Raw genomic sequence first — 13,136 nt, 5'->3', positions numbered from 1 at the left:
CTATATTTACTGTTAAACTGTTTTTTGAAAAAACATTTTTTATCTTCCTTTGTAGCCATCTTTCAACAGTTCTGGGAAACAAGTTTGACCATGGCGCTGAAGCCATTGTACCTACGCTTTTTAATCTTGTCCCCAATAGTGCAAAAGTCATGGCAACTTCTGGATGTGCAGCAATCAGATTCATCATTCGGGTAGGTTCTCTCTGTTCTTCTGTCTTCCTTCCTCCCTCCTCCCGTACCCCTCTTTTTTCAAATGTACTTAAATCATTGGTATATTTTTAACCCCAAGAAAAAACTCACTTTTGAATTACTTTGCTGATAATAAATGCACTACATTGTTATTATAGTTATTCTAGAACATTTGAATAATCCAGAGAATTACAAATATGCTTGCATACAGAATATAATATACACATGCATGTACGTGTACGTGCAGGTAGTCATGTTATAAGTAGTAACAGGCAAATGTAAAACAGTAAAAATGTTACAGGCAGTGGTAAAAGATGACAGAAAAAATCTGTTCTTTTATTTGGGCCTAAGGCGGAGCCCTAGCAGTCCGAGTTCTTCCCTCTCCCGCAGCTGCGGTAGTTCCAGGATGCTGTGAACTCAGAGCACCAGCTAGGTCTGCGTCCTGCGCCTGTGTGGCCCCACCTCACTTCTTCCTTCCCACCTCCTCTCCGCCCCCCCACACACACAATTTGCCCATCTTTAGATGATTTCAGTAGTGCGCCTCTTAGTCTTGCCTGTCTGCTGCACAGGGAGTCCTTTGTGGAGTTATAGTTGTTCAATCTTTTGTAAATTCTAGGGGAGATTTCAGGAGGTTCACCTCATGCCGCCATTTTTATGACGTCTTTAACTTGCTTTTTAAATTTCACATACTTGGGTAGCTTCCCTTTTTTATACATATGATAATCTTTTTTAATCTCTAAATCAGTTCTCTATTAAAGGAGATTACATTAAGAGAATTGTCCTCACCATTCTTTCTGAAATTTATGGAGTCCTTTGTCTCCATCCATTACCAACATTGTGTACCAGTAGTCTCTTAAAAGTCTTACAATTTAATAAATGGAATATTATTTCACATTCTACTTAGCATTTTTTAGATTACTAAAGATGTTAGGTATTTTTTCTTTTCTTTATTCTTCTGTGGATTGCCAGTTTATACTCTTTGTGCATTTTTCACTCACTGATTTCTAAGGCCTTTTTATGTAAGTATATTAATTCTGTTTATATATGTTGTAAATATTTTCTACTGTCAATTCTTCAAATATTGTTTAAGCTGTTGTTTGTTATATATAGAACTTTTAAATTTTTATGCATTGAGACAATGTTCTTTTTGTGGTTTCTGTTGTATTTAAAATGACCTTGTCTATTTCAGAATTAGAAAAATATTCAGTTGTTTAAAACTTAAATATAAATTTTGTTTCTTAGGTTTAGATCTAACTGGATTTTATTTCTGTGTTAAATATAGATATCTTAATTTGATTTACACCCACAAAATACAAATGAAGTTGACCCAATGGCATGTAGTGCATTTGTTGCCAACAATTGTCAACAATGTCAATGCATTGTTGTTGTTCAGTCTTTCCCTGAAATGCCACCATTTTTATATAGTAAATTTTCATAAATAGATGGATTGGTTAAATGCCTTTTCAGTTTTCTCTTTTAATATTCTTTTAAGGTTCTCTAAGTCTGGCAACTTCCTAACAGTGTTGAAAAATAGTGGGAATTTTTGAGATCTTTGTTTTATCTCTTGAGTTTAATGGGAGTACTTTAAATATGATGTTTGGTGTGGTTTTCTATGGATACTCTATATCAGGTTATGGAACTTCCTTCTATTCATATTTTGATGAGGAATAGATGTAGAATCTTACCAAATATCTTTTAATGTCTTTTGAAGTTATTCTTCTCATTTATCCATTGTACATTCATGAACTAAATTCTACTTGGCCAGTGTATATTATGATACTGTCAGATTCAGTTTGCAAATATTTTAGTTTAGATTTTGGTATTTGTTTTAATAAGTCTTTTGTATAATTTTTATATTTCCTGTTTTATATATTTTGTTATTACACTGTTCTTTTATTAGGATTTGCTGACCTTAGAAGTTATCTAAAAACAATTCTAATGTTTTAGATTCTATGTCTTCTTACAAGTCTGAAGTGTTGCTGGTTATTTGTATTTTCTCAAAATACCAATTTCATACAGATTTTAAGAATCTTTGACATAAGGTTGTATACTGTATTCACTTAATTAAAAAAAAGCGTCTCTAGCACTGTGGTTATGTTATCACTTTTTCTTATTGTAATACTACATGTTCAGGTTTTTGGTTTTTTTTTTTTTTAACACTTGCTAGAGGCATTGTCATGGCCCTTTTTTAAGCTTCACAATTTAGTTTTATTGGTTCCAGTCGGGTTCTTTAATTTTTTTCTAATTTAGTTTCTATACTGAAGTTTCTTAATTTCTTTTTGGCTTGTGTTGGCTTACTTCTCTTTTTTCTTTTTTTCTGGTTTTTTGTGGTGTATCCTTAGATAATTTGTCCAGTTTTTATCATTTACTATTAAAGGGTTATAGGCTTTCCTTTTTTTTTTTAATTGGAGAATATAGGGGAACAGTGTGTTTCTCCAGGGCCCATCAGCTCCAAGTCATTGTCTTTCAATCTAGTTATGGAGGGCGCAGCTGAGCTCCAAGTCCAGTCACAATTTTCAGTCTTTAGTTGCAGGGGGCACAGCCCACCATCCCATACGGGAATTGGGATTCCACCATCCCAACCTTGTTGTTGAGAGCTCGCCTTCTAACCAACTGAGCCATTTGACCCTATAGTCTTTCTTTGACTTTACTATTGATAGCATCCCAACGATTTAGATTTACCACAGTCTCTTTATATTTCTGTCATTTGTAATTCCCGTTTCAGCTTCCTCTTTGCCTTACATAATGATACTGTTTGCATTTTCAGATCATTCTTTTGTTCTTGTCACCATTATTTTATAATTTTATGACATTTTGATTAGACAACTTAGTTGTACGACTTTTTCAGTAAATGATTTGAATTTTATTGGTGTCCTAGTACATCATAAATTTATATTAGTAGTCCTGTAGCATTTGTAAAATATGGAATTCATTTACAAAGTACAATAGAGTACTGCGTTTATCACTACACCTAGTTTGATATTTATATTATTCAAATTCTTATGGTCTCATTTTTTAAAAAGCTTCATTTGGCAAATTCTGATTCGTTTTTGTCAATTTTCCTAACATTTCTTGCTTTGTGTGCTTTATGTGTATGGTCAAAATTTTTGACTGTTACCATGTTGAAATAGTTTTTTCCCCCAGTCTTTTCGGTTTTTTGTTCATTGTGCTTTCTTCTTACCTCTTTCTTATTTTCTGAGAAATTCCTTATTTTTTGTCAGTGTCAAGAATAAAATCTCTATTTTACTTCTCCTGCCTTTGTAAAAGTGTACATTTTCTCATTCATGTTATATTTTTCCCTTAACCATTAAATTAAATTGAACAACAACATTTTCATGTTCACCAGTTGGTATTAACTATGTTTTTATTGCTTTCATTCCTGGACACTTTTATTAATAAACTCTTCTTATTTTTTAATTGGTTCTGGATAATTTTTGTTTGGTTTTAGTGTGTTCTCAATTTTCATTTGTATTTGTCTTTGCATATTTCGAAATGGCTTTTTTTCACCCTTACACAACAACTGAAAAATTGGACTTTATTTTAGGTTCACAGTCCTTTCCTTCAGAATTGTTTCCATTTCCCTCAGAATTGTTTTTTAAGTTTTTAATGTTGTCTCTAAGAAATAAGATACCATTTGATCTTTGTATAGAAAAAAACAAAAACAAAATAGAAAGCTTTATAAAATAGTCTCTTTGTGTTAGAAATTTCCCCACAGTAGGTCTAGGAGTACATCTACTTGCTTGAGTGCTTTCCTTACACAATGGGTAAGGATTTCTGACTAAAATGAATTTTTCTTAAATTTATGTTAAATGTCATGGATTGTTTATTTATTGCTTTTCTTTTCTTGGCCATGTTTTTTTCTTCTATTCTTGTTATACAGATTTTGGAACACTCAATATCATTTATCATTTCTTAGATAATTTTTTGTCTCTTGTCATACTGCTGTATATGTTCTTAGGAAAAATTCCATTAAATTTCACTTACTTAATAGTACCTATTTTTCCATTCTTAGGCTTTAATTCTTTTCAAATTGCTCATTTTTTCATGAGCTTGTTCCATGTTATTCGTGTAGTATTACATCATCTCACTGAAAACACACGTCAGGTGTTTTTGTTTGTTTCATGTTACCTCCTGTTTTGTGTATTTTGTTTGTTTCCTAGGAGACTACCTTCTTAGATTGCTCTATTTGATTCCTAATTCTCTTTTTAATTTTAGAGAAGTTTTATGTGTTTTTTTCAGTTTTCAATTCATGTTAATAAATTAAAGTCTAAATTGTTCTGACTTAGTATTTGCTTGAATGCTTCATCTGCAATTGTGAAGGCCACTTTTTATTTTGCTTTGGTACAGCACTCACTGAATATGGTTTAGCAGTACTTAGGTTATACTCTTTCCCTATTCCTGCCATTGTGTTGGATGTGGGTTAATCAGCAGTAGGGTCTAGGGGAGATGATGAGAGAGAGGAGAATGGTAGGTGAGTGATGATAGTATGTTGTGGCTAGGGAATCTTCTTAGGCTTTAGCTTTATAGTAATGTTTGGGGAGTGAATTCTTTTGGGTGTTCTAGGAGAGCAGGTCCACAGAGTCCTTCCATGCTGAATGCAGCAGTTGAGTAGCACACAGGTTAGCACTCTCTTGCATTATTCTCTTGAACCACTTCAGGTCTATGGGTGGTTTCCCTCTGAAGAAGCTGAAGAAAGTGTTCTCTTTTGTTTTGGTTGAGTTAGCTGAGGCAGACACTGATGGGACACAGGCATTCTCCTTCCTAAGGGGGAAGACTTGTTTACCCCATACTTGAATCGCTTTTGGCAGATAACCTTCAGCTGCCAGCCTCTTCAGGTTTCTCAGCTACAGAAAGCTGGATGCCTTTCCCAAGGGCTTGCCCCTTCCCAGTATGTTCCACATCCAGGAACTGATTGATGTGGAAGTGTAAAGGTTTGGCCGTCTTGGACCAATTTGAGACTTCTTTGAAAGGCCATTTTAGCTCCACAACTCCCTTATGGTTTTGGGCAGAGATATCCTTGGGCCATATCAGACAGAGATCAATTTCGTCCTTTGCCCACTCTTGCTTCCTTCTCATCCATTAAGAGGTGTTGAGAAGCACTTCTTAATATCCTACATGCTAAGCTCCTTCTTCCTAGGTAACCCAACCTGTACCATTAGTTCAGAAGAAAAATAGAGATTTAAAGCATCAGATATGTATACTTAGATCGCTATTTTATTCTTATGTCTATGTTGAACTTTTTAGTGTTTACTTCACTAAAGAGCATAAGAATTACTAGTAGAAGTCATAAGATTATATCTGTTGAACTTTACCTGAATTTTAGAGATCTATGGATAAGCCAAAATGAAAGTTCAGTTAAAAAAATCACCATTTCAAAGTGCTTTCCCTATAGTTAGGTATGTATGTAGATTCACTCTGATTACCTACTTTGATTACATAGCAGTTACAGTTACTGTCTTCTACCAGCAGGAGTCATGCTACTTAAGAAAATATGATGGATATGTTCCTAGTCCATCTCAGTGCTTCCTTCCCAAAACATACACTGTCCTAACAGTTCTCTGCAGTTATACACTTAGCTTGTCTTCATTATATAATACTACAGTCACGCCTGTCCTTCTGAAACTATGTCATCATTACTATTGTTTTAATTTGGGAAAACTTTTTCACTCGTCTTAATTTGTTTCAAAATCTGATTTTATGATCTTTCCGTCCTGTACTAATGTAACTAAATACTTGAGTGTAACGCAACTAGAAGAAGGGATTATGTGAAGTTTACATTATTTTTCAACTTTTTCTAAACATCTTTTTCAGCATACTCATGTACCCAGACTTATACCTTTAATAACAAGCAATTGCACATCAAAATCAGTTCCTGTGAGAAGGTAAGTTTTAGGGGAGAAGAAAATTGGTATAGTTTTAATATTGCATTATGTTTAATTTTTAGTTTGGTACAATAATCAGTTATTAATTTCTTTCCTGCTAGAAATCTTAATAAAATTTGTTATCTTATGTCATATAAGGGAAAATGAACGAAGCAATTTTTATGAGCCCCCTCCCCCGTGTTTTTCAGTTTTATCATATTAAATTTTGGTATATTTGGGCTTCTGGTTTAACTTAACAGTTGAATTGAGGAAATGCTGGAGATACAGGACTAGATGTGGAGCATAGCTGATAGGTATAAGGGTACAGGGGATGTTGCCCAAGTAAAGACTATAGAAGAGAAATAGGCTGAGATCAGCAACAACCAGGTGAGCACCTGTTTAAAGACAGGTGGAGAAAAAATGTTAATAAGGAAGAAAAACAGGGCAGAACTGTGTCGTTAGATGCCTAGAAAGAAAAGAAGCTCAAGAATGAGGCAGTTGAAGAAGTTGAGAACTAGAGGGTTTAGGAGAAAATACACAAATACTTGATTAAAAATTTATATACACACACACAGACAGGTGTATTTAAGGAAACAAATTGTAGAAATAGAAGGTCTGTCACATTTTTCTTGGTCACTACTGTATATCTTCAATTTCTAGTGCACAGTAAGTATTTAATAAGTATTTTTTAAATTAAATGAAATTCGTTAAATTTTGTATTTGACAAGCATTTTAAGTTAAACTTCTGGGGAATTCTTAATGATCTTTCTGAACTATTTACCATAGGAATAGTTGGAGCCTTAAAGTAAGTTAAGTATTCTACAGTTAAGATATCTAAAAAAGTGAGTCGTCTTTTGACATCTGTGGGAGATTGGTTCCAAAATCTGCAGATGCTCAAGTCCTTTATATAAAATGGAATAGTATTTGCATATAACCGATGTCCCTACACATCATTTCATTTGTGTGAATTCAGCATAGTGTTTGGTGCATAACAAATTCAAATTTTGCTTTTTGGAACTTTCTGGGATTGTGTGTGTGTGTGTGTGAGAGAGTGTGTGTGTGTGTGTGTGTGTGTGTGTGTGTGTGTGTGAATATTTTCAAACCATGGTTGGTTGAATCCATGGATATGAAACCTGTGGGTACGGAGGGCCAATTATACTGTAATTCAGGGGGCAAAGTGCAATATTATAGAAGAAAGTATTAATTAGCATTTAGTTATAAATTAATATAGCATAACATTTAGTTGTAATTCTATTTTTCAGGCGTTCATTTGAATTTTTAGATTTATTATTACAAGAGTGGCAGACTCATTCATTGGAAAGGTATGCAGTGACTCTCCTTCTCCCTCTTCTCTCCCCTCCCCACTGTTACTGGTTCTTTAGAAGTCAATGGTATTGGTTTTGCATTATTTCTCATTTTGCCTTCAAAGTTATTTCTACTAGTTTTCCCTTAAAGCTGTAGTGTGGTCCTCATCTTATTCGTTGTACTATAAATAGTGTGTTTTTCTTTTCTTCTTTGTAGGGTGATTGAGGATCCCTTAGGTAGAATGAATCATATAAGATACTCCAGGTTAAATTGGGCAAAAACTTAAAAAGGTATCTCTAGTCACATGAGATAGGTTTACTGAGGTGCAGTTAATCAAGTAATGAATGATTTAAGATAGAGAGATGGAAGGCACTGCCTTTCAGAGGAGAGACATTTAAAAAAAAAAAAAGAGGTTGCAAATTTTCTCCACGTCAGGTGTCATTGGTTAGGTAATATACTGGGCAGTGTTTAATGTAGCTCTGAGATGAACAAGAGGAAAATGTGGGCAGCTGGTTGGTCACTGGCTTTTTGCATGACTGTATTTCTCATTGGTTTCAAGTTTGAAGTTTGGGATATATCTGCGTTTATGTTGAATATGTTGCTGATTTTCCATTTTAATAGAAATCGTTAAATTTGTTCATAGCCCCCTTTTTTAAAAGTAGAATTTGTTTAATACAGGCATGATATAATTTCCAGTTTTCTTTAAGTTCGTTTGTGGCATCTACTATTAGTCAGATTATAACTGATGATACTACTAGCAAATCATTTTCTACATTGGTGTGTTAATAAGGAACCTCACAGAAGTTTATTTATTCACTAAAAATTTTAAATTTGGTTATCATATATTTGTACATTATCTGGATTTCATATAAAAATAATTATTTTCAGATTTATAATGTTTGACTTGCCAGAAGGAAATTATACGTGAATGAAATGTATGAGATAGATTATTAGAAAATCTTCCAATCTTAGATTTATTGTGTGGTGATTAATATTTTTACCTCTTCTGCCCCTTTGAGATTGATGTGTAAACACATAGGCAGTAAGTATCGTTTGTGGTGAAATACATAGTTTTACACATGAATCTAAAGATATTTTATTTTACAGACATGCAGCTGTCTTGGTTGAAACTATTAAAAAGGGAATTCATGATGCTGATGCCGAGGCCAGAGTGGAGGCAAGAAAGTAAGTCTGTAATACATTTTTGTGACAGTTTAAACACACTTTGGTCTTTTCATTGAAAGGCATTATGTTGGGAGAATGAAAATACCAGAAGTTTCCCAAGTATTCTACTTGATTAGCTCTTTAGTAAAATTGAGATTGATTTTTCTCCATTAAATCTGCACTATATAATAGTTTTCTTCACATTGTCATTTGTATAATCATCAGTATTCCTTCTATTCCATCATGACATTCACTTTCATTGAGAATAAATATAACTATCATTTGTAGAGTATGTGTTATGTACACGATACTGTGTGAGGCAGCTGGTATTCATTGTCTTCTAATACAGAGGGTGCCAATAAAATGTATACACATTTTAAGAAAGCGAAAACTATTAAAATTGTAATTCTGAATATACACGGATAACAAAATGAAGTCATATTTGACTTCTGCAATTACAAGTGGTGCTCAGAGTGGTTACCATCAGCATCCAGACACTTCTGATTACGGAGAACTACTGCTTGAGCAATGGTGACCAAAGTTTCACTTGAATACATTTTTTTCGCACCCCCGGTATTTGAAATGATCCTGCAAAAGCAACATCTCCTTAGATTGACAACTTAAGGTTGGAGATTTGGGGGTATCCCAAGGCCACATGAATCATAAAGGATCACAGCCATGTTTTGAACTGAGATCTGCTTTCTCAATAGCATGCCATCATTCCACCCAAACTTGTTACATTTAGAAAGCCTTCACTTGATATATAACGGATGTATTAAAACCTACATGCTCATCTTCATTCTTGAATGCACACACTTTAATGTCTAATCATGTAAAGCTGTTACATTGTGCTTTTTTTCCTTTTTTGTTGTTTGTTCATTTGTTTTACAGGACATATATGGGTCTTAGAAACCATTTTCCTGGTGAAGCTGAAACATTGTATAATTCCCTTGAGCCACCTTATCAGAAGAGTCTTCAAACTTACTTAAAGAGTTCTGGCAGTGTAGCATCTCTTCCACAATCAGACAGGTCTTCGTCCAGCTCACAAGAAAGTCTTAAGTAAGGTCATATACGTGATAATTACTGAGTTCTTACACTACCCATTTCCCTAGAGTTTCTTAAGTTGGATCGTTGAATATCTGCTTGCTTGCACTTAAAGCCTTGAAAGAATGATTTGAATGTACTTATTTCCTCTGGTCTGTTGTCTCAAGGGTTGAATTACATGCTGGTGTAATTTCTTCTCTCTGAGTAAAGAGTTTTTGTGATTCAGATTTTGTTTCTATATGTTCATGTCTGTGAAAAAGGTTGGGAAGCACTGATTTATATTCATTTTTTAAATACTCCTCTAATAGTTTATACAGTAAGTAGCCCATTTGTAGGTCATGATGGAGGAATTGTCATGGAGATTCCACAGTCATCTTCAGTACTCTGAGGCAGTAAAAACTCCACTGCTTTGCTCACCTCCTGCACAGCTTCAGATTTCAGCAAATCCCTCAAGGGGCAATATTATCTAGTATCTGACTCATTTATCTGTAACTCCATTCTCATCATTATGTTGGCTACCTCCAACCCTACTGGCTTGGCAGCCTTAACCCTATTTTCGATGAGATTGCTAACATCTCAGATGCCTTCTTGGCTCCCTAGCAGTGGCCACAGTACCTGCAGATTTCCCCAGGGAAGAGCAGCTCACAGAATGTGAGCTTACCTCTTTGTAATTTCCGTCTTTTGGGGACTTTGATCTCACAAAGATTACTGGTTGCCTTGGCAGCTCTCTGATGCAGAACCTAGGACCAGGGTGAGGCAAATAAGGCACCTAGGGCGCAAAATTCAAGGAAGCACTCACAGGATTTTGTGAGTACTGTATTAAAATTCAGTGACTTGTAAGTTTTCAGAATCAAAGCATTTGATTTCAAAAAGTTATTATTGTGGAAATAATTACCTATCTAAACGTTTTTAAATGTGTAATAAGTCCTTCACTTCCAATGAGCTTGTTTGCTTTTTTCCCCTTTACTTTTATTTACTATGTTCAGACTTTAAAGTGCATATGAAACACCTGAAGATCTTGTTAAAATACAGAATCTGTTTCAGTATATCTGGGATGAGTTCTGAGATTTTGCATTTTTTTTTACATGCTCCTGTGTGATGTCAGTGCTTTTTGTCCATGGATCATACTTTGAGTAGCAAGGATCTAAACAAGATATTTTATCTTGCTATAGTATAACACATTTAAACATAAACAATTTTAAATTCTGTGAACCTTGAAGTGGTCTGCTTCAGTCTAATAAGGAACCAATTTTAGGAGACAGCTATAAAAATAGTGCAATACTGGGTTTAACTACAAATTTACTATTTGATAGTAATCTAAAGAATATTTTTCATTTGCCTGATTTTAACCTGAGGTTTTTGCTTCTCTCTTTCCACCACCTTTACAATTTATAGATATGCTTTCAAGATCTCCCTTATTTACGTGGATACATTCTTTTTTTTTTAACTTTTATTTATTTAAGTGTGTTTTTCCAGGACCCATCAACTCCAGGTCAAGTAGTTGTTTTAATCTAGTTGTGGAGAGCGCAGCTCACAGTGGCCCATGTGGGGATCGAACCGGCAACCTGGTTAAGAGCACCGCGCTCTAACCAACTGAGCTATCTGGCCGTCCCTACTTGATATATTCTTATGTATGGGCTGCAGAGTACTGTTGTAATTAAAGATAAATAATGTCTTTGAGATGATTAGAGCTGCTTTCCTCTCTAATCACACATGTTATCCTCAGCAGTATTTCTCAGCCTTGTTCCTGTGGCCCCACACTGAATAGCACTGCTGTAAGTAGTGTGATACACATAGTAAATGCATGGGTTGCCAAGGGCCACAACCGTTATGACTTAGGTAAGACAGGCTTTGGTTACACTGAATTCCCTGTGTGCTGATAATAATACTACCTCTCTCTAAGTACAATACCTTGGAATACAAATGTTGGAGAGTGCTATTATTCAGTCCTCTGTGGTGAGCCCTGTAATGTGTGCTGAGGGCCAGAGTGAACAACAGCAAACTGGTCCCTTTCTCTGTCGAGTTTGTAGTCTTTATTACTTTCATTTTTGCTTCACAGCTAGTTGAGATACCATTGATATGTAATACCAACTGTTGTAAAGTGATTTGTAAAAGGAAATTTAAAATTAGAAGTATTTCTAAATTCTTTAGAAAACTCAGTATTATTTCCATAATTGTTATCAGAGGAGTAATAAATTACATCTTCTTACTAAAAGTATTTCCTTTTACCTTGCAGTCGCCCTTTTTCTTCCAAATGGTCTACTGCAAACCCGTCAACTGTAGCTGGAAGAGGTAAATTGCCTTTTTAATTAAAAGTCATAGCATTTTATTTAGTAAGTAAAGTAAAAGCAACTTTATCAAAGAAGTAAAAGTTACTATGTAAAATAATTTTCTCGCTGTGGGTCATATCAAAACAATTTAAAATATTTGCATTTAGCTTTTTAAAACTGTTTTATATGCTTTAAAACTTTTAAAATGTAGCTTTTAAACTGTTTCAAACATTTAAACTCTTGATTGACCCACAGTGAGAATATTATTTTATAAAATAATCTAATACCACAGATATACAACTGTACCTGTATTTGTACACCATATATACAATGTAGTCTATACAGTCTTCTGCATACAATATGTACATGTAGTATGTAGTTTATTGTATACATGTATACACATATGCTATAATATGAAGTTCAGTGAAGCACTATTTACCCTTACTTACGATGTACTGTTTTCTATTTTGCTTAATTTCTTTAAAATGCTTGTCATGACTCACTCAATTGATTCCACAGCCTATTAATGGGTCACAGCTAAAAACTAAAGACCAGAAATTTAATGGCTTAATTTACAGTGCCTAAGAGGATTGGAACCTGCATTTTTTTCTAAATAACCCTACTCCCATACTAGTCCTCCTTGCTTTTTTCTGATAGTAAAAAATTCTCACTGTTGCCATCTATTTATCTTGTACAGTGCTTCATTTTCGTGAGTCAGTCATGAATATCTGTATCTACAAAACAATTGTATAAATTTTACAAAGTATAGTTATTTTTCCCCTTTTATAGAAGAGGAAAATGAGGCAGAGAAATATTGAGAAAATTATCCAAGAAGATTTAGTTGTAACAAGATTGAAACTGAGGCATTCCGACTTTAAAATACTATAAACTCCTTTCGAGTGCCCATTTGGCCACTTCTTCTTTTTTGACTATTTGTCATCATGGGTTAGCTCGTGGTGGCTTCAAGTTCATATAATTTTTACACTTAATATAAATAATATAGGTTACCTTTGTTTTGTTTTTCCATAGTATCAGCGGGCAGCAGCAAACCCAGTTCCCTTCCCGGGAGCCTGCAGCGTTCACGAAGTGACATTGATGTGAATGCTGCTGCGGGTGCCAAGGCACATCATGCTGCCGGGCAGTCTGTGCGAAGTGGGCGCTTAGGTGCAGGCGCCCTGAATCCAGGTTCCTATGCATCACTAGGTAAGGCAGCGAGTCATGGGAAACCGAACAGGTTTTTCTCTGGCCTCAGGGAAGTCAGAGTGGAGGTCATACCTGAATTTATTTTATTCTTGTCAGTTAAA

At 34.6% G+C, this 13,136-nt stretch overlaps 1 protein-coding gene across 50 annotated transcripts in view; it reads left to right on the top strand.

Moving 5' to 3' along the window:
• CLASP2 (cytoplasmic linker associated protein 2) overlaps window positions 1-13,136 on the top strand; it is a 143,368-nt gene that overhangs the window by 66,982 nt on the left and 63,250 nt on the right. For all 50 annotated transcript variants that reach the window (XM_081071341.1, XM_081071336.1, XM_081071330.1 and 47 more), the window contains 7 exons: window positions 56-191; window positions 6,000-6,070; window positions 7,312-7,371; window positions 8,462-8,539; window positions 9,410-9,577; window positions 11,799-11,854; window positions 12,862-13,035. In XM_081071341.1, coding sequence (XP_080927467.1) covers window positions 56-191; window positions 6,000-6,070; window positions 7,312-7,371; window positions 8,462-8,539; window positions 9,410-9,577; window positions 11,799-11,854; window positions 12,862-13,035 — 743 coding nt within the window. The remainder of the gene's footprint in view (window positions 1-55; window positions 192-5,999; window positions 6,071-7,311; window positions 7,372-8,461; window positions 8,540-9,409; window positions 9,578-11,798; window positions 11,855-12,861; window positions 13,036-13,136) is intronic.

This window comes from Rhinolophus hipposideros (assembly GCF_964194185.1).
Source record: "Rhinolophus hipposideros genome assembly, chromosome: 14".
Taxonomy (NCBI): domain Eukaryota; kingdom Metazoa; phylum Chordata; class Mammalia; order Chiroptera; family Rhinolophidae; genus Rhinolophus; species Rhinolophus hipposideros.
Note: the sequence above shows the minus strand (reverse complement) of the source record. Positions and strands in the feature narration are given on the sequence as shown.